Source organism: Trachypithecus francoisi, unplaced genomic scaffold, assembly GCF_009764315.1.
Source record: "Trachypithecus francoisi isolate TF-2019V2 unplaced genomic scaffold, Tfra_2.0 Lachesis_group4, whole genome shotgun sequence".
NCBI classification, from domain to species: Eukaryota; Metazoa; Chordata; class Mammalia; order Primates; family Cercopithecidae; genus Trachypithecus; species Trachypithecus francoisi.
Window position 1 is genome coordinate 71,344,176 of NW_022681469.1, and position 27,010 is coordinate 71,371,185.

At 37.8% G+C, this 27,010-nt stretch overlaps 1 protein-coding gene across 4 annotated transcripts in view; it reads left to right on the forward strand.

The window, feature by feature from the left end:
- The window catches only part of CDK14 (cyclin dependent kinase 14), a 604,612-nt gene that overhangs the window by 509,326 nt on the left and 68,276 nt on the right, over nt 1-27,010 (forward strand). For all 4 annotated transcript variants that reach the window (XM_033194405.1, XM_033194407.1, XM_033194409.1 and 1 more), the window contains one exon: nt 3,158-3,301. In XM_033194405.1, coding sequence (XP_033050296.1) covers nt 3,158-3,273 — 116 coding nt within the window. In that variant the 3' untranslated portion in view covers nt 3,274-3,301. The remainder of the gene's footprint in view (nt 1-3,157; nt 3,302-27,010) is intronic.

The following is a 27,010-nucleotide window of genomic DNA, read 5'->3' on the forward strand; positions in this document are numbered from 1 at the left end:
TGAAATGACTGGTTTGGGTGACTTATTGTCTAGGTTAGTATTCTGCAGACTGTATTTAGAAGTTTTTTTATATTTTTATAATTAAATTTCACATTAGCATAGAGTCTTGTAAAAGTTCACCATCTGGCAAAGGCAGCAGTGGCGGTGGCAGCAGTAGCAGCAGCACCTGTAATACCCTTACGTGCTGCTTTTTCAAGGAGATTTGAAAGGAGGTCCACCTGGAAAGAAGTGTTACAGGACCAATAAATGGATTGTCTTAGCAACCAAGCTGTAGTTTAGGAACCTTGCTGTCTCAGTTTGGTCACACTGCAATAACAAAATACCATAGACTGGGTGGTTTAAACAGCAGACACTTATTTCTGTTGGGGATGGGAGGTCCAAGATAAAGGTGCCAGCAGATTCGATTCCTGGTAAGGTCTTTCTTCTCAGCTCGTGAAGGGCACCTTGCTGTGTCTTCACAGGGTGGAGAGACCAATCACTTCCTCTTCTCACAAAGCCATTAATCTCATCATGAGGGCCCCGCCCTTATGACTTCATCTAACCCTAATTACCCTCCTAAAGCCCCATCTCCAAATGCCATCACATTAGGGGTTAGGCTTCAACAGATGAATCTGAGGACGGACACAATTCAATCCACAGCACTCTCATTCCTAAAGCTGGCTCATAGCACTTTCTAAAGAATTTCCACAAGAGGAAAACACTTATGCAAGCAGGAAGCAAAATCAGGTTAAAAGGAGAAGAGGGGAACAAAAATAAGTTACAAGTAGATTTAAGCCTTCTTGGCCTAGTGTAATATATCAGACCCCGAGAGAAGGGCATCAAGTGTTGTTGGAGCCTGAGTAACACAGAGCCCTGCAGTCATTTCATGGATTCGTATAAAAATGAAATTATGGGCTTATGTCAGACACATGCTTTGCAATAATACATACTAATGTAATATCTTTCTTTATTATACTATTCCTTAAAATCTCATCAGGTTACATAGTACCAAAATTTAGAAGTAATGTATTAGTGTGCCATGAAGCAGGAATTATAAAAGCAGAAACCAAGAATAATGGTACAGTTATCTGGGGACCTGGCTGTTAAAGTTGGGTAATTCTGGTGGCACCCTGTTATTCTCCCTCTGTTCTGAAACCCCAACAGCTTTGTCCCACTTCTTCTCAAATATTTAATTGCGGGGAAGTAAATGGAGGGCTGATTTAGAAGAAATTCATTACTTTTCCCAAATACACCACAGGGCATTCTCCTGCGTATACTATCAAGTTACATAAATAATTGAAGCTGTACTACCCTTGTCAAAGTAAATGAACAAAATACACTTCATAGCACAGAGTCCTTGATTTTATTACACTCATTTGCTAATTCACAAAACTCAAATTCAGTGAAAGAAGGCCAACAAATCGGTACAGTGTGAAGAGCACTGAACTGGGAATCAGACCACCTGGATTGCAGCTTCAGCTCCACTGTTAACTAGCCAGGGAACTTTGGACAAGTGCCTTAGTCTCTCTGGGCTTCCCATTTCTCAGTTAAGGAGCGAGTAAGACGGACACAGTAGTCTCCAGGGACCTTTCTAGCTCTAGAGTTTGTCGATTTTCTCACATATTCCTGTATATGTTCTATAGATTGTCCTAGAACAGCATAATGCTCTTAATGTAGCTCTGTGCCATCTTTTTAAAAATAAAACAGGTGCACCCATTTCAGATGTAAGATTTGCTGCCTTCATTTCCTAGACTTTTATTCTGTTTTGAATCCTTTCCAACCAGGCTTTTGTGTCCACAATGCCTGGCTTTCGAAGCCTCTATCCATTGGTCTTTTCCTAGCCTATCGAAGATTCAGTGCAATTGACAACCATCTCCTCCTACTAATACTTCTTTTGCTTGGTTTCCAGGACAGTATTCTCTCATTGCTTTCCTCTAGTTTAGAAGGCTAAAGTCTCCTCTTCACGTTCCTTTGCTGATTTCTCTTCGTCTGCCAGACCTTTCACATTAGAGTGTCCTGGGGCTGAATCCTCAGATCTGTCTATCTGCATGGACTCCCTGGAGCCTAGATGATCTCATCCCATCTCATGATTTAAATATCATCTGTACACTGACAGTTTTCAAATTTCCATCTCCAGTCCTGTCTTCCCTGACTTGACTTGCATATCCAGCTGACACTCAACATTTCCATTTGACCATCTAGTAGGCCTCTCACACTTAATCTTATCAAAACTGAACTCATCTTTCCCCTCAAACTTGCGCCTTCTCTAGTCTTACCCTTGTCAGTAAATAGCAGCATCATTCTTCCAGTTGATGGAAGCTATCCCTAACTCATCTTTTTTTGGTTCCACTCCACATTCAGTTCTTCCACATACCCTGTTGTTGCTACCTTCACAGTATATCCAGGATCATGCCACTTGTCACTTCACTGCTATCACCCTGCCCTTCAGTCACTCACCATCTTTCAACCACATTTTTACAGTTACCTCCTACCTGGTTTGCCTGCTTCTCTTCTTGCCTCCTTAAAGTCAGCTCTCGCTGTTTCCTCTTCTTATATGTATGCTTGCTCTAGACATATGCATGGCTTGCCCTCTTACCTCATTTGATTCTCTCCACCAGTGCCCCTTCTCAGGAGAGACTTCACTGACCTCCTTCCACCCTAAAACTTCCAGTTTGTCTTCCCTGCTTTATTTTTCCTCATAACATTTACCACTATTTAATGTATTATATCTGCTTGGTTGCTTATTGCCTGTCTCCCCCAACTGGACTCTATAACAACAGGGATTTCCTTTCATTCTGATTTATTTAGTACAGGATTCTGAAATTCCCAGAACAGTGTGAGGTTCAATAAATATTTTTCCAATGAATGAAAGAATAGCACAAAGGAAGGGCAAAATATGTTGTTTCCCAATCTAAGTTCATTGTTCTAGATCAGAGAAATGTGGGAGATAGTCTGAGCTGTGGTTCTGAGGGAAAGACAGACCGTCCTATCATATGTTTGCTTATGTGTATAAATGTGTGTGTGCCTGCGACCACCTGGCATTTCAAAGATCAAAACATACCATGATGTTCAGTGTGCTGGGCATCCAAACTTGCATCTCAGTCTCCATTAAAAAAAAAACAACATGATTTTAAATGTTTATACATATATAAATGAAAATTTCGTATTCTGTCCACAGTGTCTTCTATTTTTACTGTCCCAAATGTGAGATTGCAACCAGAAGCTGGAGAAAGCATGCGGGCCTTTGGGAAAAACAATAGTTATGGCAAAAGTCTATCAAACAGCAAGCACTGACACGCAGCACATTCTCAAGAGCACACAGGTAAGATGACCTGCTTTACCAGGAAAGGAGTATTTAATGGATATTGAACAGATTCTTTAAGTGAAATATTTCAGACTCGTTTTTTCACCAACTATCCTATGAGTCTCTTGTGTACATTATGGCGTTCATCAGACCTTCTATTGAGATAGAATGCTCTCAGTTATTTCCTCATTTTCAGGCACCTACTAGATTCTAACTAAAATTATACTTTATCTTATGCTTTTATTTATGTAGTCATAGGCAAACCATTTTAGTTATAAGCAAGTCATTATAACTACTCACATTCCTCACAGAGATTAGAAAAAGGTTCACTTTTGGCTGTATCTAAGCCACAGCCTACTTTCTTTTGTCCACTCAATTTTTCTAATTAGTTGTTCTCATTTTAAAATGGGGAGATTATACACCAAAGTCTAGATTTCTGGTTTTCCTTGAAAAATAAGCAACTCCAGCAATATCACCTTCGCATTCCTACCAGAAGTGTTTGCGTGAAACTAAATCATTGGTGCCTCCTTTGGAGGGGATGTAGACTCCCCAGTTTAGTTTAGCTCCCATCTGGGCCACTTCACCTATTTCTGATTCCTGTCTGGCTCCTGGTATGGACCTTATCGTGATGAAGCTTTTCTCTTTTACTATCAAATTCTTTATCCTCTACTATTCTGCAGATAGGAAGCATAATCTAAACATGGCAACCTCTAGCCGTGTCAGCCTGGCCCAGTCATCACATCACGTGTGCTACATAATGACCAGCCTGGGATGGCAACTTCTGAAAAGGCCGTATTTCTTGATTGCCAGATGGAAGTGCCTAGTATTTTTGGAAAATGTTTAGTATATATATAATTTACTTATATTTATATATATATAATTATATATATAATTTACTTACATATATAATTTACTTATATATATACACACACATACACTTAATGTAACACAAGTCTCTGAAACAAATAGAGAACAAATGTTACTGTGGGGAAGGCTTTTTATGTGCTGATTTGTAGAGAAAAGTGTGTGTTTGTTCTGATATTCAGTAATTAAGTGTTCAGGCCAGGCATGGTGGCACATGCCTGTAATCCCAGCACTTTGGGAGGCCGAGGAAGGCAGACTGCTTGAGCTCAGGAGTTCTAGAGCAGCCTGGGCAACATGGTGAAAGCCCATCTCTACAAAAATACAAAAATTACCTGGGCATGGTGGTGGCATGTGCCTATAGTCCCAGCTACTTGGGAGGCTGAGGTGGAAAGATGGTTTGAGCCTGGGAGGCTGAGGTTGCACCACTGCACTCCAGCCTGAGTGACAGAGCCAGACCCTGTCTCAAAAAACAAATAAATAAAATAAAAAGTATTCAAGTAACTCAAAGGATATATGCAGCATTGCAGTAGTTCCTCTTCCTTCCTCCCTCTCTTAGCTTGAAATATGTTAACAGGCTAAATTGATAGCATGGTAAAGAGAGAAAATTTTAAACTATACATATTGTCTTGTGGGTAATCTGCCAGTATCTTGAGCTACTTCTGGACTTAGCTTTTGAATACCCTCAACATAGGGGTCAGTTTTGGCCTATCAAGGGCATGGTAGCAATTTATGAATGATTTGGAGATAAAAGGTTTCCAGATAAAATATGATGTATAAATGACAGTCAGAAGATGTTACTGTTAAACTTGTCACTCCATAGGTAAGAGTCTTCATTCTTCGTGTTATTTTTCCCTGTTGAATAAAAAGCACAACTCTTAGGCCGGGCGCGGTGGCTCAAGCCTGTAATCCCAGCACTTTGGGAGGCCGAGACGGGCGGATCACGAGGTCAGGAGATCGAGACCATCCTGGCGAACACTGTGAAACCCCGTCTCTACTAAAGAAATACAAAAAACTAGCCGGGCGAGGTGGCGGGCGTCTGTAGTCCCAGCTACTCGGGAGGCTGAGGCAGGAGAATGGCGTGAACCCGGGAGGCGGAGCTTGCAGTGAGCTGAGATCCGGCCACTGCACTCCAGCCCCGGAGACAGAGCAAGACTCCGTCTCAAAAAAAAAAAAAAAAAAAAAAAGCACAACTCTTGGTTGCATTTGTACTCCCACTCTGAATTTCAATTGGTCAGACAAAGAGTGGGGCTAAGGTTTTGACAAGCTACCTCCTGGTATTGAGAATGGTTTTGATTCGTGAGGGTTACATCATATGCTTTTTAAAAGTATTTAACCTGCGTTATCATAATGAGGATCCTGGCTTTATAAATCCCTTAACCAATTCAGTGGAACAAAACAAAAAAGTGGACTTTATTTGTGCTGCTGCCTCATACACACATGCACACAAGCAAGCCTGAATTTCAGTTGCAAGACTGTGTTCCTTCTTCTTGGCTCTTTTGAGATCCCCTGACCTGAGCCCAGGCAGTCAAAGCTGCTAGAACGTGTTTCAGCTCAGCTCCTCCTTGGGAAATCAAATCAAGCTCACAGGACAGAAGTCTTGCTTGGAGAGTCTCAAAGGTTGCTAATTGAAAAGAGATTTTTTAAAAGGTGCTTAGAACTACAATCATCAGTATATAACAGCCTTTACAAAAATGTAAAAATATATTTTCTTCACATATATTTTTTAAACTAGATATCAGTTATATCTACACAGTAGAAGCTTTCCTCTAGAATTATTTGATAGCAGCACAAATATTTTTTCTGTGAGTTTTGCCTTTTTCACATCAACTTGTAAAGCTTTTTTTTTTTTTTTTTTTGAGACGCAGTTTTGCTCTTTTGCCCAGGCTAGAGTGAAGTGGCACAATCTCAGCTCACTGCAACCTCTGCCTCCCCCTGGGTTCAAGCCATTCTCCTGCTCAGCCTCCCAAGTAGCTGGGATTACAGGTGCCCACCACCACGCCCGGCTAGTTTTTGTATTTTGAGTAGACACGGGGTTTCGTCATGTTGGCCAGGCTGGTCTCAAACTCCTGACCTCGGTTGATCCACCCACCTCGGCCTCCCAAAGTGCTAGGATTACAGGCATGAGTCACCGTGCCTGGCCAATAAAGCTTTAATATTATTGTTGGTGTAGTTTTCTTTCAGTCCAAATGCCTCAGCTTGATTCAACATAATGCTGAGGAAACAACTCAATTTCTTTTTTCTCAGAAAAGCTACAGGGAAGATGGATTCTAAGAGTTTTCTGTCAGTCAGCAGAAAAAGAAATTATTTTAATGTCTCACCTTTGCAGAGTTTTTAAATAAATGGGACCATCTTAGAGATCAAATAATATAGCCTATTTATTGGCCTATTATATCTTGTGGAATGGCCTTACTCTGACCAATACTGAATATCATATAGACATTATAGAGCAAAATGTCTACCTCGATAAGATATCCTTAGAGAAAAATCTGTAATTTCTTAGACTTTAATTTTGTTGTTGCTGTTGAATTCATTGACTGTTTAGAGAAGGCTTTGGCATCTTGGGACATTTGAATTTCCTCAAATGTCCCAATTCTTTATAATGCCTAGAGAGATTGGGAAGGAGAGGGAGGCTAAAGGGGTTGGGGGCTCAAAGAGACTAAGACTGTGAGCCGGCATTTTAACCACCTCTCTTTGGGGAGTTACAAAGAGGTAAATGTGGAAAATGCATTGTATTACTTCTGTCTTTGAAATAACACAGGACTGAGTAGACAAGAATGTTTCAAGTCCTAATTTTTCTTCCAAACCTCAGTGCCAAATTATTTCTATCCTTGCATACCAAGGTCACTTCAATTATTCAGTTAATAATGCCAGATTTGCATAAATTGGTCTTAGTGGAAAATCTAATAAGATGCATTTGGCTTTGCAGCAGAAAGCAATTTTGGTTTCAGAGTCTTATAACCAAATTAAATAAGAAGAAAACCATAAGCACCTAAGTTAAAAATGGGGTAGGTGCCATTGGATTATCAAAATACTGTGCTTCTTACATTTTGTTATCCTCTAAAGATATTAGTAAAAATTTCATAGATTCTTCTTACTCATTTTATCAGCACTGATGGGTAAGACCCTTCTAAAGTCTGAGAGAGCCTTAAATGTACATAGAAATTTTCCCCAAGGAAAAGACTGGAAGCTGTATTGAATACCACATCCATTAGTATCACTTACATTTGCTTACAGTGATACCAAACACATCCCTCTGGTGAGCTTAATTTTCCTCTTAAGCTAAACTGGCATAGAAAGTGCATGGTCACTCAACTTCTCCTTTAGCTAAATATAAGGGATAAGAAAGGTCTCTACTCTTTTAGATATGTTTTGTAATTTTTCTGAAATAGTATGTGCTTATTATGGAATATCTATTTTCAGTGAATCAGTTGGATCACAGACCCCATTCCTAATAAATTTACAAATATATGTCTAGTGCATGAAAGAATTTTATTTGGTTCAATTGCAAGAAGTTAGCTGCATGCATATTTTGGTGACCCTCTCCTTACCTTTTAGCCTCTTATTTCTGCAAATCCGCATTATATAGGAATTACATGATAATGAAAAAAAAATGTGTCGAACTTTCTACTTGGTCGTTAAGCAGTAATCTCCTATAAGTAGGCTGTTAGGTAAACAGAGTAGAATGCTCAAGGAAATTTAATTAAATGAGATGAAGATTTTTTTAGAAACCTGATTTTAGACAGAACACAATGCACTGGTGCTTAAGACTGTGGCAGCGCTTTCTGAACGTTACTAGAACGGTGTTTCTTACTCGGAAGGCCACCTAGAGCTGTCTGCCATCTCAACCGCCATCTCAACTCTGGAAACTGCTCCTAAAGAACAGCCACCTATTGCTCTCCTCCATGCTGTGACATTATGGCGGCTCACTTTTTCTGTCTCTGCATCAACTAACACAGCTTTCATGTTCCCTTCACTTCAGGGCTTCTGCTGACTGGTTTCTGCTTATTCATGGATCCCGCTTATTATCATTTCTCTTTGTCCCTCTACTTCTGGGGCAGTCTGTTGCTGACCTCTTTTTGCCTCAGATTCAAACCCTCTCAGAGAGTGGCTCTGATTGATGTAGCCATCATCATGAAGTATAGAGCGAAGCTGTTGTGTCAGTCACCCCCGTAGAAACTGCTGGCTGACTGTAGGCTGCCTTGAGGTCAGGCTCTGAGCCCTGATCCAGTCAGCTGAGCCCAGAACTGGGTGGCCAACCTGTTTTTAAGGAAGTGTTTGGAAGAGACCGCTGGGCTTAGCCATTCAGAAACTTGGAGAAGCTTTTGGAAAGCAAGCAGTATAGCTGGAAAGTACCTTGCCTGGCCTGTATACTACTGAGTGAAAAATCAGGCAAGTACAGAGAGAAACTCCAGTTCTGATGGTATGATATCTTCATTGTGTGATATTTTTGGCTATTGACAAAAGGTCCTTTTAAGGTATGTTGCATTTTCTCAACTATAGACACAAAAGGAGATAATATCCATCAGCACTTTTCAATATATAAGAAACACAAGTGTTAGATCTAGGTTTCTTTCAGTACTAGAAAGATTTCTGGGGTTTTTCCTGCAAAAACTGCCATTTTCTGCATGATCCTACATTTTTTTTTTCCTATTAAATGGCTACAGTTTTATTATTTCTGTTACTTCATATAATTGACAACAATTGTTGAAATGATGCTTGGAGGGGAAACAAACCTTACTTAGCGTTCTTTGCAGGTTTCATCTGAAAGATTCCCTAGTTGTTACCATTATCCCCACATGACTGCCAATTAAAAAATACATCTTATTTGGGAAATTGACAACACTTTGAACCTCAAATGCATGATGCATATTATGAATACCCATATGAGAAGAGGCTGGAATGCTATTAGTTCCCCCACCTCACCTTACCTCCACCCCACCTTACCTTAGCTCCCTCTCTACCCTGGGGAGTCTGTTCTGTCCTTTAAACGCTAATGCAAGTTTGTTTCTTCTTTCCTCCTCCTCGTCCCTTCTCTGCCTCTCCACCCCTTCTTTTCTTTGGGTCAACTCTGATCTGTACTCTCCACCACTACCACCCTCACCCCATGCAAGGGTAGGCAGAGGACGCGTAGGCTCTCACCACCTACTGGGATTGTCACAAAGCAGAATGAAAATAAAGTTGTATCATGCTTCCTTCAGAATGCATTTTTGTTTTATTTTATTTTGTTACTTGTTTTTTTTTTTGTTTTTTTTTTTTTTTTTTTTGTTTTTTTTTTTTTTTAAGAGACAGGGTCTCACTGTGTTGCTCAGGCTGAACTTCCTATGTTCAAATGATCCTCTCACGTCAGCTTCCTGAGTAGCTAGGACTACAGGTGTGCACCACCACACCTGGATCATTTTTTAATTTTTTTGTAAAGGGGAAGGCTCACCATGTTGTCTAGGCTGGTCTCAAACTCCTGTCCTTAAGCGATCATCCTGCTTTGGCCTCACAAAGTGTTGGGATTACAGGCATGAGCAACTATGCCCAGCCTTCAAGCATTTAGTTTTTGTTTATATTGACATGATTTCATGTCTACAGAAAAGATGCAAGAATAGCACAAAGATTTCTGATACCCTTCACCCACTCTCCCCAAAGCATTAACATTTTACTACATTAGCTACATTTGCTTTATCATATTAATTATCTCCGCCATCACACACAAATTTGTGCACACATACATTGCTTCACTAAACCATGTATGTTACCCAAATGAAGCTCCATTATCTTTAAATATTTAACTGTTTTTCTTAAAAACAAAGAATTTAGAGTGATTTTTTAACCAAAAATACTAATTTTTTGCCCTTTTTTTCTTTTTCTTTTTTTCCCTCTGATTGAAGGTTTTAAAAAGCAAAGTGGCTAAAAGAGAGGAAACTGGTTGATGCTTCACAAATTGGTTCATCAACCTGTGGATCCTTAAAAATTGACTATATTTTTGTGATTCAGCATTTCCAGGTCAAATGAACTTTCAAAATGGTGAGGGGCGGGTAAATAGCACTTGCATCTTCTGACTTCTTAAAACCCAAATTAATTTCTTAGGGACTATTTAGCCAGCAGCATAATATGAGTGAAGCTTTCTTATAAATAGTGGGCCCAAGCTGTGATGTGGCTAGTAACCACAATATTTATTACAAGGAAGTTAGCAGTCACATATAGAAAATAGAAACAGTTCAGGTGCTCTATTTTTCCTTTTCATTTAATGTTGATTCTTATGAATTTGGGATACAGAAGGAATTGTCTATGCCCTAAGTGTACTATATTGTATTATTAATACCAGTATAGCAGCTGAGTCCCACTAGACAGTCTTTGTGGTCTGCTGATACTCTAAGAAGTGTCTAAGCATAAAAGGAGGCTGTTTGAGTGGGCTGATGGTCTGGGATGACATTTGAATGCACAGAGGACAATGTCTAAATGACAATGTCGAGAAGGGAAGGCAAAAAGAAGCTGGAAACTATTCCCGCTGTCCCACGGATGCTCGTCACTCCTCCTGCGATATTCTTCACATGGGAGCTTTGTTTGGGTAGAAATGGGGACTGGGATCAGGGAGGGCTAGACACTGGGGCCTGGGGACAAGAGCCAGGGTTTCATGTCCTTAGATACATTAAAATTCTAGACAGATAGCAAATGTAATGAAAATTCAACCTGAATGTGTTTTGATAGACAAAGTTAAACACTTTAGCTAAATAAAGTATTACAAGTATAATTTACGAACAGTTTGCAATACTCTGAATTGCTTCCATGAATAAAACTTTTAAGAGTATCAAATTGGTTGTGCAAATGAATGGTTTACTGAGCATCTTTTGGAATTTAGGATAGCTGCTTTCTCTACTAACCTACACATGCACACACACACAAACACACACCCTTCATACAGCCAAAAAGAATAATTTTCCATCAGTCCTTTAGTTGTGAAGATAACATCATAGATTAATCAAAAGTTACTTTTCCATATAGGGAAATAATGTACACAATCTAGAACAAAAACAATACAAAAGTTAGAGTCCTTGGTGGAAATTTATCTCATTATAAAAATAACCCCCCCCCAAAAAAAATTTGTAAAAACCCTGTATGCCAAGCATGGAATCAAATACTGAACTGTTAAGTTCAACATTTGGGTGAACTTTTTCCCTTTAAATTATCACCATTCTCTTAATGTAGTTTGCATTACATATAGTGCCCTTGGATTTTTAATTGCTCTGGTTTATCATTTTCAGTGCAATTAGTAAAATGCCCTCAATTACATATAATAATTACTGTAAATGGGGCTGTTGGCCTAATTACTATAAATGGGGAAAGATGTGTGATTATAATATGCAATTAAATCATGTACAGTATTTATTTTACATTATTACATACAATGGTATAATGATAACACATAATTATATTGTATCTTTCCTTGGTCAACAAATCTACTCCATCTTAAGATACGTAGAGTTGTGATCCATTGCCAAATCAACCATCTCCCAGATCATTCTTCCTGAAGTAATAGGTTTATTCTGTGGGCCAAGGCACCACTAAGTTTAAATATAATTAAATAAACTGATTCTGCACAGGCAGGAAAAATCTGAAAGGAAAAAAAATATTTTACCTCTATTAGTTAAGAATGCCCAGATTATCCTCTTTTTGTCGGTGTCAAGACTTTAATCCTCCCTGGCTCCATACCAACCTCCAGCATACCTGTTTGTTTTTATGTGAATATGTAAAAATTAACACCCCTAAATGGTGGTAACATTTAAAATATGCCTGAGAAAAGAGATGCTTTCTTCACTGTGGCAAATATTATAATCATCCCTAGTTTACAAATGCACACTTAACGAGCTTATAGCACATGATTAATTCTGCAAAGGATGCTGTTTGACAGAGTGGGATTATGAGAACTGCATATTGATAGTGGCAGGAGAAATAAATCTATTTTCTCTACATAAGGTAGGATATTCTTGTGTTCTTTAGAAACTGGCACATCTCAGAGGTGTTGCTCTCAAAATGATCTCAGGATGGAAAGAAATCAGTAATTACAGAGCCAGGCATTCAGTTGTGTCCTAATTTTCCCACCAGTTTTTCAGTGTTTCAGCTGCCTCAGAGACTTAAAGTATTCTCATTAGGTAGCTGCAGAGGCAGCCGCTTGCCTACTCCCTCATTCTCTCACTTGCTTTTCCTTTTTTTTTTTTTTTTTTTTTCCTATCATTCCTGCCTTGGGAGTGACTGTGAAGATCATTTGCTGGAATGATTGGCAGGTTAGAGGATTCGATCAGATGAGTTCCTCTTAGTGCAGGTCAAAAAGGCTAGTTAGCAGGAGCTGTCGAAAAATGCCAGCAGCATTCGAAATGGGAAATGTCATGACTTCGAGGCAGGGGGTGCCACCTGGAACAGAAAGCTCTCAGCTCATTAGCAAGTTACAGGATGCGGGCTTAACTGGAGGGAGCAGGAAAGGAAAGTTAATACCCAATAGGGAAAATGATTGTGAAGTGGAATTGATTTCATGTATAATTTGTTTATCACTAGAGGGGACAAATGCTGTCCTTCTGACATGAGCAGAGGAGTATGGACTATGAATGAAGCAACTTAGCATAATCTCCAGGTTGAGCTTTGGATTTAAAGAAAGCAAACTTCTTTATTCTTAACTGTGGAAATGATCAGGTCATGTTACATTAATTAAAGCTGACATACTCTCAAATGTTTTATCTGGGCAATTGTGGCAATTCGACAGAAACGGATAGAGATGGGCAACTTTAGAAAATAGGAGGGATTTTCCTCCCCTCTCCTAGTGTGGAAGACTAGCTCAGTTGCATACTGAATTATAACAAGGTTGGTGTTTATACTCAGGGGTTAGCTGGGCTGCACAAATCAAACCAGGGTTCTGGATTCACGTGCAGTCTCATTGATAGAAGAGACCACATGCCCTTAGGGAGATCTGAATCTAATCCATGTGAAAAAATATATGTACATTTTAGAATGTGACTGTATCATATTTTGGTACAATGTTAAAATTTTAACTTCTTTTTTTTTTAAAGGAGAAGTTCTCCAATTTCATTGCTTCCTAGATGTCAATTCATCTAGAATTTAATATTCTACTATAAAGTTAACAATTTACAGTAACCTTATTTACAAACAAAACTAAAAAGGTGCTGTTATAGAGGAAATTGATCTGCAGTTTATAAAAAGAGAACATAGTGACAAAACAGAAAATAGTATTACCTCACATGTATTCATACTAAACTCCAAATTAAAAGCTTCCAGTATTTTTACGATGTATCAAATGAGCTTTTGTGTAAAGCCTTTTTTAAAACATAAATTCTATCTGAAAACGTATTTTCTTTTGATAAGAAACTTTTATGGTATCATTTATCTTTTGGCATGGAGATCTTCATCTTGTTGAGTCACAAATGCCACAGCTGCAAGTCTTTCTGAACACTAAAGGATGTTTACTTAGCGTCCAGATTCTGGTTAAAATGTATATTTTCAAAATGTCTTTGCCTTGGGTTTCTCTTAAATATTGAGACATTTTATGAGGCAGTTGTTAAATAGCCAAGACTTGTTTTATCAAGCAGCCTCAGACTGCTGTGTAATGTGAATAGGAATCTTAAAACCTCCTAGTCCAAAACACTGGTGCAAAATTCATTCCATTCTATATTCAGCATAAAAAGCTTAGCATTAAGCTACTGTATATAGCTGTCAAGATATACTGCATTAGTTCTGTCAAATATAAAAATTTAAACATCAGTGTGAATCCACTCATCCCCTCATTTGGGAATTGTATTGTGTGGTCCAGAAGCTGGCCTTGAAAACAAAATTTTTATAGAATACTATTTGAAATGGTTCACCTAACGTTAAGATTTTTTTCTTTCACAGAAACTTGATTTGTTAATAACTGACAGATTTATTAGATTAATAAATAAGCCACTTTGAGGGAAAACATTGTCAAAAAATGTTATAATACAATAATTCAGTATAGTTGTCTATAAGTAGGTTTCTCAGTCTGTACCTTGAAGTAAGAAGCCCTTACCACTCAAGACAGTCAAGCTGAAGGTGCCTGGCCCCACAGACTGCAGGGGTGAATTGGTGGTGTTTGTGCATGCCTGGTCTCATTGCCTACCCTTTTCTTCAGCCCCTCCTCTCAATTCCGCGTTCCAAAGTCGGCTCTGCACTCACTGACTACTTAGAATCTCCACTGTTTTGCATTCTTCTCAATCCATCTCCTCTCCATTAACTACTTGCTGGTACATATTGACATTCTTATATTTATCATACTCTTTGGTGAACCTTTCCACAACTCTGTGGATTGAGTAACCATATGTTAAAAGTCTGACTTTCAGTTTTGTGGGTTCTCCTAAGAAAAGGTCCCTCAGTACTAAAGAAAAGAAATGGTAGTTTTATCATCGTCCTTTATGTCAGCAGATCTCAAAGTGTGGTCCATATATCCTGTGGATCCCCAGGGGCTTCATGGGGTCAAAACTGCTTTCATAATGACACTAAGATATTCTTTGCCATTTTCACTGTGTTGACATTTGCACTAGTGGTGCAAAAGCAAGGGAGGGTAAAACTGCTGGCTCCTTAGCATGAATCAAAGCAGTGACACTCTAAACTGTGTTCCTGGGCACTGTATCTTCACAACCACACAATTCAATTTTTTTGGGAGCTTCACTGAATAACATTCTTGATGAAGAGGTTAAAAGTATTGATTTTATTAAACCTCGACTTTTAGGTAAATGTCTTATTAATATACTATGTGACTAAATGGGAAGTTTACGTAAGTCATTTGCACTGGATACCTAGTTACCATAGTTGTCTCAAGGAAAAGCTCTTGTACAGTTGTTTGAGTTGCAAGCTGAACTAACTGCTTTTTTCCAGGCACATGGTTTTTATTTGAAAGAATGACTGACAGGAAAAACTATAGTTATTCAAACTTGGGTATTTGGCAGACATTTTCTCAAAAAAAGAACCAAAAGTGAGTTCGTCACCAAAGCAAAACAAGCAATAGTAATTTGTTGATAAAATTAGAGCTTTCAATAGAAAATTTGAATTTGAGAACACTATGGATAGCTTTTATTTGCCACTGTGAACTGGACAGTGATAATGAGATTGGTGGTAATATAAACAAATGTGATTTTTTTGATATTGTATAATGAAATGTGTCAACATTTGACATATCTGCATAACTCACTAAATGTTTTCCAAATGATCAATGCATGTTAGCAAAATAATGCATGGATAAAATATTCACAGAAATTTTAAAATAAACCAATAGATATTAAGGTAATAGAATATGAAGAGTTCATTGATATAGTTTCAGATTCCCTGGTACAATTAACCCTTAAGAAACTACTACTTGTTGAGGTTTGTTGTACCGTGAAAGAAGAATATATCTGAAAGGGCTATTAAAATACTTCTTTCTTTTCTAACTACTTATCTGTTGTAGTTCCATATTTTTGTCATTTGCTTCAAGCAAAACAATGTATCATAATAGATTGAATGTAGAAACATATTTGTGAACCCAACTTTCTTCTATCCAGCCATTTATTAAAAAGATTTGCACAACTGTAGAGCACTGCCACTCTTCTCACTAATTCTCTTTGAAAAATGTAGTTATTTTTATTTAAATTATGTTTTCATGTTAAAATGTAATGAGTTCTTACGTAAATATTTTTAATTAACAGTTTTAATTCTGAATATGGTAAATATCAGCAGCTACAATCCATAGAAGCAAAAGTTCTTAGGGGGGTTCCTTATAACTTTTAAGGATATTAAGGGGTCCTAAGATAAAAAATATGAGAAACACTGCTCTATTTCACAAGTGTCATGCATTAACTCTAACATACAAGTTATGTTGGTAACATTTTCCTTCTTGAAAAAAATTACTATTCAGCACAAATTTTTTTTTGCTGTATGAAGTGATTCCAGATCTCTCAATTTAATATCTCAATTTTTCTAGTGTACAATAGATAAAAATCCCTATTCTTGTGTTCACACAGGTATCATCTGAAAATTACAATACAGCATCATTTACTATCCTCTTGATGACTAGCAGACCAAATCTTGAAAGACTTTTACTGTATATTAATCCTAGGGGCTGTGACTTTCCTTTTTTATATGTGTCAAGTTTGACCTTGCATGGAGAGCCTCTGGCCACATGATACTAAATCATCAGGCCATTTTACATAGCTTGCTTATAGGACTCAGAAAGGCTTTCGGATAGCTCCTATTAGACACAGCATAAATTCAACTTTATGTCAGAAAACGGGACTTGGGTCTTTTCCTACCCAGCTCTCATGAAGTAACTCATGGAAATCTAGGTACATTTGGGGTTTCAGAATCCAAAATATCCACTCAACCTGAGTAGCAGTCAGTCAGATTAGGGCTGTGTTTTTGTTTTTTGTTTTTTGAACTCTATTTTGAAGTACTTTTAGACTTTTTAGGAGAGTTGTAAAACCAGTACAGAGGGTTATGTCCTTAACCCAACTTCTCCTAATACTAACTTTATTTTTTATGACCTGGGTGCTTTTGAAGAGTACTGTTCAGGTATTTTGCAGAATGTCCCTCATGATGCTTTCTCATGATTAGATGGGGGTTATAGGTTTTGGAGAAGAATACCACTAAGATGAGATGCCCTTTCACCACTTCGTGTCAAGAAGTACATGATATCCACTTATCTTATCACTGGAGATGTTGACCTTGATCACTACATGAACACAGATGAGGTTTTAAAGCCAATGTGATATCCAGGATGCAAAGTCAGAGAAGCTGGAGGTCCGGGACAGGTTTTCAATCAAATGGAAGGAACTCTAAATGGTTACTGAACTGACAACAAGGCTGCCTAACGTCAGAATCTGAAGAGAAAGAAATTACTCTGAAGGCTCCAACTGTCTTAATGAAAATGGGTGGAAATGGAGAAAGAGTCACCAACAAAGAGGGGAATGTCTGAGTTAAGGACCCTAAGCTGTTCCAGCCTTTGACTCAAGATCGGTGGTAGAATTTAGCAGGGCATCTGACAGAGTGTGGAATATATTTTGTAAACATGAATAAAATGTGGCTACTTTACAGATATTGGGAACACAGCAAGTGTTAGCCCTTCAGTATTGAAGTCACCTGTTCATTTGTCTTTCTTCCCCACTGGAATCTAAATATCAGAATACAGGAACTTGTTTACTGTTTTATCCTCATTTCACCATTATATTCCATTATATTTCCCATCTCCTCGCATGACACGTAATTTATGCCCATTAAATATTTTTAAAATATTGATTGACTTAGTGAATATCCAACCAACTCACCATATACCAATCTCCTGTTCTTTCAGGAAGTTGTTTTTTTTTTTTTTTTTTTTTTAAGCAACCACTGTATTGGTGCTCTACTAGACAATGGTAAGAAGACAGTTCTAGCTTCAAGACACCCACAATGTAGGGACACAAATGCAGTCTTTTAAATTTCAGAATGATGAAGGGTACAGCAGAACTTTGCATGAAGCTGTGTGGGAGGGCAAATATGGGAAACATTAATTTTGCTCGAGGAGGTAGCAGAAGTTTTTCCAAAGGAAGAGATTTTGAACAAAAGAAGGTGTCAGATTTTGCATGGGCATACAGGAGGAGAGGGATGTTTTCAAAAAGAGGAAACAAACACCAAGAGCAAAGCTGTGTCACAAAGTGCAGCATCTTTAGAGACTGATCTGATAGAGCTAAGGGGCAGGGCAATACGCAGTGAGAAGACATGGACAGAGAAAGTCATTTGAGGCCCAATTCTGAGGGTCTTGAATGACATGCTAAAGAGTTTGGATTTTCATGTTGTTGCCCATAGAAAATATGTATGACTTCCTGGTCAGAGATAGAAGAACCAAAACATCTTTAAGCAAGGAGATCCTTTAGAAATCATTTAACAATGCTAAAGAAAGATGTATTTTTTTCCTCTTTGAACTTACTATGTTAGATCATGTCTTTAAGTAAAGAAAATAAACAAGATTCCATCCACATTTACGCCTAGTTTGATGTTAGCAGTTTTAGCAACACTTACTCTTCTCCTTCTGTTCATCCTCCAGTCATGACATTTTCAATTTCAGAATGATAAAGGGTACAGCAGAACTTTGCATGAAGCTATATGGGAGGGCAAATGAGGGAAAAATTAATTTTGCTGGAGTAGGTTGCAAAAGTGACTGCAACTCTGTTGTGACTCTGTTATAGACATAGTTTCTTGATTATACATTTATCAGCATGTTACGACATGTTTCTTAAAAGTAATATGTAAATTATTTTAGGTTAAAGAATATGCCTTTTCTATTCACATATCTTTTGTAAAATGAATAACAATCCCCTTAATTTAAATTTTGTGAATATATAAAATTTCATATATTAAGATACATTGGCATCATTTGGGGGAAATGCAAAAAAATGGAAAACTGAGTTTCTAGGGACAAAAATTTAAGACCATTTTCAAAGTTAAAAGAAATGTTTTAAGAATGCAGTATCTTCATGGTCTTGTATACTCAGCAGTCAATTGGTGTGCAAGTGTTTTTTTGAATAAATTCATACTCCCGTCTATGTACTTTAAGTCCCTGTAAGGGGGTTAACTATAGTTTCAGGCCCAGTTTTACCTAAACTCAAATACACTGTGAAGTATTTGACAGTATTAAAGTCCGTCTAACCAAATTCCTTAAACCGCCTTAATGGTTAGTAACTAAAATTTTCAGTGATAATTATGATGACAATGGAAAAAATGTTGAAACAACTAATGTAAAACAGATTAAACAAATTATTAAGAACAGAGTAGACCATTTAAATATTTTAAAAATAAATAAGCAAATTAAAGTTTACCAAAGCAGATGAAATATGATACAGTCTTGAAAATTAGTTATTAAGCCAAGTAACATGGAGAAATACATGGGATAAAGTGAAAGTAGAATATTTTGCTTGTACATATAAAATTTATACATAAGAAATATGAGTGAAAGGAAGTAAGTACATTGAACTGCTGTGTCCTTTAACAGAGAAAATGGTTTTACCGATTTTATTATATAATTAAGAAAGTTAGTTAATTTATATTTTTATAGCCATAGTAGGCTCTCACTATATTCCAACCTCAGAGTCCCCTTGGATGGGTCCAAGTTCTTTGATGCTATCTCATTACCAGATTTTCCTCTGTAGATCTATGATGAAGAATCAGATACTACGCAAGCTAAGCTCATTTTACAACCACAGGACATTCCATGAGTTAACATTTAAAGTACCTTCTATTACCCTTCAGAAATGCTGATAAATTAATACTAGAAATAGCAGTATCCAGATGATTAAGAGATAGCATGGAAACATAATTTAGCCAAAAGCAAAAAGAGGAGCTAAAGGAGTCCTACTGGCATAAGAATTTGAGACTCCAGCTTCTCCACCTGCTGCTAATCTCAATGGGCTTTACAAGAGGCGAGGGTTTTTTTGTGGGGGGAGGGCTTTGAGTCTTTTTAATGAAACAATATGTACTTTTCTATGCCAAGACTAATTCTACAACATTGCTTTGTGAGTTGAGAGGATGAGATGTTGCAAACAGCCATGACTACTTTCCAGTTTGATCCACCTGACTATAGCTCAACAGCTTGTAGCTAATGGAAAGTCTTTGAGGTAAATAATTTTTTTATCACTTCACCTCATCCTGTAAATATCTCCTGATCATGGCATTGTTGATCTACCTGCAAGAACATACTACAGTTCTCAGAGGTCCACTGCCCACTTGTCCAGACCTGAACTATTTTCAAAAGGTCAGAAATTAAGATCCTTATTTATTTCTCATCTGTAGCTTAGGGATAGAGAGACTGGGAAGGCAAAATCATTATCTTTGTTTGTATTCTTTGTAGTGCAGAGAGCAAATACATTTTGAGAAGAAAATTTCTGTTAAGAAAATTAATTTAAGCCAGGCACTGTGGTTCACACCTGTAATCCCAGCAATTTGGGAGAGCGAGACAGGTGGATCATTTGAGATCAGGAGTTTGAGACCAGTGTAGCCAACATGGTGAAACCCTGTGTTTACTAAACATACAAAAATTAGCTGGGCAGTAGTGGCACGTGCCTGTAATCCCAGCAACTTGGGAGGCTGAGGCAGGAGAATCACTTGAGACTGGGAGGCAGAGGTTACAGTGAGCCAAGATCGTGCCACTGCACTGTAGTCTGGGCAACAGAGTGAGACCCTGTCTCAAAAAATAATAATAATAATTTATAGAATTTTTAATTGTGTATATATACAAACATATCTTGAGACCCTAAATCAGTTTATTAAATTGGCCATTTTATGTAATATTCAAATATGTATGTATTTACATATTTGTATACATGTATATTTCTGTCAACAAAAGTAATGTTTCATTTTAAATTTTCTTTCACTTTCTTGTAACTTTCCATGCAGTGCTTCATCATTGAGTAAGCTCTGCCTTTTCAATTGTTTATTTTCCTGTACTTTCCAATTTCCACCTTCATTTCATCTCTTTACTTGATATGTTACCAGGGAGGAACAAAAAGAGAAAATTGGGGGACAGAGGGTTGGGAGTGAAAAGGAGGCAGAGGGAGGAAGACTGCTGAGGGAAAAAAAAGATTTAAATGAGAACTAGAATGAATGCCTCACTTGTTGGCTTTTAGCACAATTACCATACCTTAGGAAATATGCAGGGAATAGTTAATTACAACTAAATGAGCCCCTTTTAGAGGCAGTGACAGGCCCAGGGATCTGACTGTCAGAGCTGTGAAAGATATTGAATTGGAAGGCTGGTCTCAGTGTCAGGAATAGATGGTCTGCAGGGGTGAGCCAGAGAAAAGATAGCCGGCTAAGAGTGGCCTCAGACAAGGGAGCCACGTATAGCATTTGCATACTTTTCCTGCAAAGAGGGTTTAATCCAAAGAGGGAGATTTCAGTATTGTCAGTCAGGCTTTGTTCGGGGTGAAGAGCAGAAGGAAATCAGCTGAAGGGGCCTTTCTCAAAGCCTTGGTCTCATCCTTGAGGTTGTCCTAGCTAAGTTACGTTCTTGAGGGTTGTTTGCACACTATTGTCTGTTTGAAGATCTTCTAAACCCAAAGGGCTCAAAGCATCCCCCTTTGCCAGCACAAAAGAAGGGAATTTGTGTGGTAAAAATGACTTGTGTTGCAAACTGAACCTAAGCACCCTTTGTTCTTACACAAAATACCCTGAAGTTCCAAGGATGTCTTTTAGAGCTGGACTCAAGTGAGTCATACCATCAAAGTGCTTGCAGGCTAGAAAACCAGGTAAAACCAACCTACACTTGTGTCTTTCTTTGCCAGCTCAAAAGAGACCTTTGTGTACTTCGTAAAGAAGATGGCTCAAAAAATGAGGCAGATAAAAAATAATTTTTTACTGGCATGGGCCATTTTTGCCCCATTTCCTTATAGCATTTTCTGATACATAAGTGTTTGTGTCTAAAATGGAGGCAAATTATTTTGACAGTTCAAGTTGTCTTAGCACCCGACCAGCCTTACCTTTTATCTGGCAGCGTGAGTTTCTGACTTTGATCTGTGTCCAGTTTTCAAAACCATGCCTTCTTTTCTAAAACATGATGTTCTATGTAGTATACGATGGTCTACTCTTCACCGTAAGTTTTTCTAATAATCTACACATTTCCAAAGAGGAGTGTTTAATCATCCAGATATTTATGGGTCAGAAGTCAGGGCTTGTTTCAACTTAACTAGTTGATTTGAGTGTTACTGCCTGTAGTCTCTACAGTTCAGGAAAGTATGTACTGTAAAAACATAGACTCTGAATTTAAGAAACAGCAGTGTACTTGTTTATAAGGATAATATGGGTATCTGTGAGTGCCTTTTAAATTTATTATCTTCCACCTGAAGCTTAATGCTTTAAAAATGTGATATCTTAACACATTACATATATAATTATAAACATACAGACTAAACATTCCTTGTAATGGATCAAGTAGGATATACAATAAACCTTGACATTGGAGTTTTGAAAAATATGTACGTTTTTACATAAAGCAACTAATTCAGCTTGAGGTTTTCTAAATTGAGGATATTCCTTTATCACTGTTTTAATTGTTTTTTATTCTTTTGCTGGATTTTTGAAACTTTCTTAAAAGATGCTATACAAATGCAAAATAAAAATAGAGGTAATGAAAAATTTGTTTGAGAGTCTAAAAGACAAGGAAATGCCTATCTGGGTTTCAAAATAAAGGCACAACTTGCAGCCTATAAGAAGAAAGATAAAGCATACTTTGAAATTTGCATGAGCCATCTTCTAAGAGAAAAGTTATACCCTCTTCATTGATAATTAGGAAATCTTTTATCAGGATAATAATATTTTGGGATTTCCACTGGTATTATAAGGCTAGTGGGTGTGGATCACAGGTGAGGTTTGGAAGCTAAGACGTTGACAATGTCCAAAATAGAGCTTTCTAAAGTTATAACTGTGGATAAAACGGTGCTTGCTGCTTTCCTAAATATGTTATTTTTTGTTATGGTTGAAATGCTTGTCTCTGATCTAAGTAAACTCTGCTTTGCTGGAATTGGTGCATTTCTTTCTCCAGTTTTGCATTTTTCCTTGTGAGAAGCGTGTCTGAATTGGGGGGACCTGAATATACCTCTTTGTTACTGAGCTTGTCAAGCACAGTGCTGCGTTCTCTTTCCCACCAGGAAGGTCAGGCCGCTGGGGGCCAATCTGTTTTCTGAAATGAACCCTACTGTCTGTCCCTGGTGTCTGACAGATTGCAACAGTTATCTGAGTTACTGTGCTTTCAATGCTATTTAAATGCCTTGCTTTCTGGGGAAAAAAAGTAATATGTAGGCTACATTGAAAAAATAAAAAAATTTTAAAGGACTGTACTTCGGAAGTTAATATTTATCTAAAAGGCAGATTTAATTAACTTTCTAAGAACATATTTACAGATTCAGAAAGTTAACTACATGCACTGTGCACACACACACACACACACACACACACCCTCACACCAAGATAAACCCTCACTTATGAGCTCTACTTCTAAAGACTTGGTCGGGGGGCGGTGTTTAATTAGAGTAATAAAATTATGAAGTATGGAACTGTTTCAGTTGTGGAGCTTTAGAGTAAGAGGCTTTTGTTCACTTAGATTTCAGTTTCATGTATTTTGATGAGAGGTATGTATAAAGCCTGAAGAAATTTGTACTGTGCTGAGCCTCACTTCAATACTCTCCAGATAATTGAGCTAATTAAATCTTTACCAACATTAACACAACTCTGGCATTCCTTGGACAGTGGATAATTATTGCATGAACATGGCAAGCTTAAACTAAACAGATGAAAATAGAGTTCTGTGGAATGGGTATTGAGTTTATTCTTTATTCATCTTTTGATAAGGTTTAATTAAAACTGCCTCTCTCCATTGTGGTGAGAATGAATGTGCTTGTTTTCTTAGTGAAAAGCAAATTATTCACTTCAGCCATGGTTCAATAATCAAAGCCTTTGCAAAGTTTTGGGTTATAGTGTAGCTGTGGGGATATAATTGCTGCAATTCTGTATGAAGGCTTTATCTTTTTTATTACTTTCTCGTATTTATTTTTGTAGAAAGAAATTTATAAAAGCCCATTTTGTGATTTCATGTGGAAGTGCATATGTTTGAAGCCTTGTTATAGGCTTGCTGTGGCTAGATTTTTTAAAAGGTGTATTTCTTAGAGCCTCTTGCTAAAATAAAAAGGTGAAAAGGGACACACACTTAAATAGATGGCATTTGAGATGGATTTTTTAAGTTAGTGAAGAAAGTTTAATAAAACCTTTCAATCCTGTGGTTGCCACTGTATTGACATAGTGCATTGACAATCTTAAGGGTGAAAAAGCAATAGACCTTGGGAATTCTTTCTGCAAATATATATTTGCATTCTCTTTCACTTTCTTTAAATCTACCAGAAATATTTTCCTCATTGTTCTTTTAAGTGGGGTGCAATTTTTTATGTTGGTGATAATTTTGTAGCATGAATAGATTTTATATATATTAATGACAGCTGATGGTTAAATGTATTGTCATGACTATCCTGTGATTTCTATTTCTTTCTTTCCCTCTTTTTTTCTTCATTTTTATAAAATGGGAGATTATACGGATATATAGGATATTTTATAGAACCAAGGACAAAAATAAAACTGGACCTTGGGCAGAAATTGGAAACAGGGACTCCAACAGAGATAAGATCTCTTTCTTTTTCCATCTTTTTGTTGCCTTGATTCCGGCTTTCCCTGCTTCTCTGGTCCATCTGATGGAAGCCAGGTTGACTTGCCTTACAGTTTGCAATAACAAGCAGACATTACTCTAGGTCAGTGTTCCCAACTCCTTGCGAAGAGAATCTGTCCTTCTTGGACAAGTGAATCAGCCCTAGGTCCAAATTCGAGTGCCTCCACTTACCACTTTTTACTGCATGTTTTCTTCATCAGTGTTCCCTCGAGAGGGAGGGAATGCAGACCGGAGCGAGTGTTTCTTAATCTATAAAATTATTTTAAGGATTAAGTTACTGAATGCAGTGTTTTTTAACTCCCTTAGTGGATAGTGATATCAGTGTAGTAGAATGGAAAAAGTACTTCTCAAGTAGAATAGACTAAATGGGAAAGGAAAATGAGATGATCACATGTAGTAAAAATAATAAGTATCATTTCATGAAATTTTTATTTCAGCTGTATGTGTGCTTGTGCATTTGTATCTATACTGAGTCACTTAATAAAATGCATTTTTTCCAGTGAGTTGTAGCCAAAACAAATTTCAAAGCAGTCACTGCTCCTCAGATCCCCTTGAAGGTATCTCTTGGGAGGCAGTGGAAAGGGAGAAGAACACTGGGCAGGGCTTCAACCCCATCACTCTCCCCATCAAAGTAGCTCCACTTTAATCTGTTTTACACTTTATGTTTCCACCTAAGATATTTTTCAACAAAGGATGCAGTGGCCAAAAGTTTGAATGAATGATTTCCCATGTTCCTTGGGATTTTTAGAGCTTAAGTACAGTAGCCTCCAGGACTAGAGCAAACAGTATTTTGGTTTTCTTTACTAGGGAGAGATCAGGAAACAATTCAGAACTTTTCCTTTCCTTTCTTCTCCTTTCCTCTCCTTTCCTTTCCTTTATTTTCCTTTCCTTTCCTTTCCTTTCCTTTCCTTTCCTTTCCTTTCCTTTCCTTTCCTTTCCTCTCCTTTCCTTCCTTCCTTTCTTGCTCTTCCTTTCTTCCTTTCTTTTTTCTCTTTGTTTTCCTTCTTTCTCTCCCTCTCTCTATCTTTCTCTGTCACCTTTCATTTTTTCCCTTCATTTCTTTCTTTCAAAATGAAGTACAGTTTCCCTGCTTAAGCCCATTGAAAAAATCTCTGAGACTTAGCACACAACTGGGACAACACTGAATCAGATTGAACTTTAAACAGCCTTACAAATTTTAAAAGAGAAAAGCAGTGAATCCCTCTCCCTCCTCTTTTTCCTGTTTTGCTCTTTAGGAAGGGATGAAAGGCAAAAGTGAGCAACGGTGACACGAGTGAGAAGGATTTGGGCTGGACAGCCTCCTCACATGCTCAAATAAGATCCTTTTAGAACCGAGGATCATGGAGAGAGGCAATCTCTTTAATATAAATAAATAGCAAGAGAACAAAGACTAAATAAGAAAACAAACTGACTTCCCTAAAAGTGCATTTTATATGACTTCCTTTGGAAAGTTGAAATAAATGTAACAAGTGCTTTTTCTGCCCTTGACATTGTATGAGGGGATCTGTGTGACACACAGTGTCCTGAAGCCAGAACCTTATGTTGAATTCTTTTGTTTACTCCTGAGTTCTGTTGTGTCTGTTTGAGAAAAGATGTGAAGTGGTCATGGGCTTCCTTTACTTTGACCTTATGTTAGTGAGTCCTTTGTTAATCATTCATTGCACTAACATCAGTTTTGTTGGTGGTAGACTTGACTCAGTACCAGCAGCTCTCTCTAACTCGGGAAGCAATATAGAATAGAGATTAATATCTTTGGCTACTGCCAGCAGCCTGGGCTTTCAGACTGTGCTATGCTACTTACCAGCTCTGTGACCTGGGCTGAGCCTTAACCTTTCTCAGCCTCAGTTTTTCCATCTGTAAATCAGGAATGGGAATGGTTCCTCTCTTGTCAGCTTGTTGTGAAGATCTAAATACGAGGATAAAGTGTTTAGCACAATACTTGCTTGCTCCATAACAAGTACTCAGTGACTGTTATGAATTCCAAATTTCATGAAATTTGGATAAAATTAAGTCTGTGATAAAAGACAGACTTAATTGAGATCTTTTATGATAACCATTTTTTGGTGTTTGTTTTCCATTTCTTTTTTTTTTTTTTTTTTTTTTTTTTTGAGACGGAGTCTTGCTCTGTCGCCCAGGCTGGAGTGCAGTGGCCGGATCTCAGCTCACTGCAAGCTCCGCCTCCCGGGTTTACACCATTCTCCTGCCTCAGCCTCCCGAGTAGCTGGGACTACAGGCGCCCGCCACCTCACCGGGCTAGTTTTTTTGTATATTTTAGTAGAGATGGGGTTTCACCGTGTTAGCCAGGATGGTCTCGATCTCCTGACCTCATGATCCGCCTGTCTCGGCCTCCCAAAGTGCTGGGATTACAGGCTTGAGCCACCACGCCCGGCCGTTTTTCCATTTCTTTTACCTAAAATGAAAAAAAAAAAAAATCTAGACCAGCTTACAATGTAGCATATTACTTGTTTAAAATTGCACATAACCATAACAGAAGAAAGAGCAAACCAGGGCTTGGTTTGGCATGAGAACATGAAGAAAAGGGATTTGCGGAAATTGGGAAAAGAGATGCAAGAGATTTTTGAACATCAGCAAAAAGCACAAAAGTTGCACTGAGTGTGTCACATGCAGGGGATGGCCAGAAT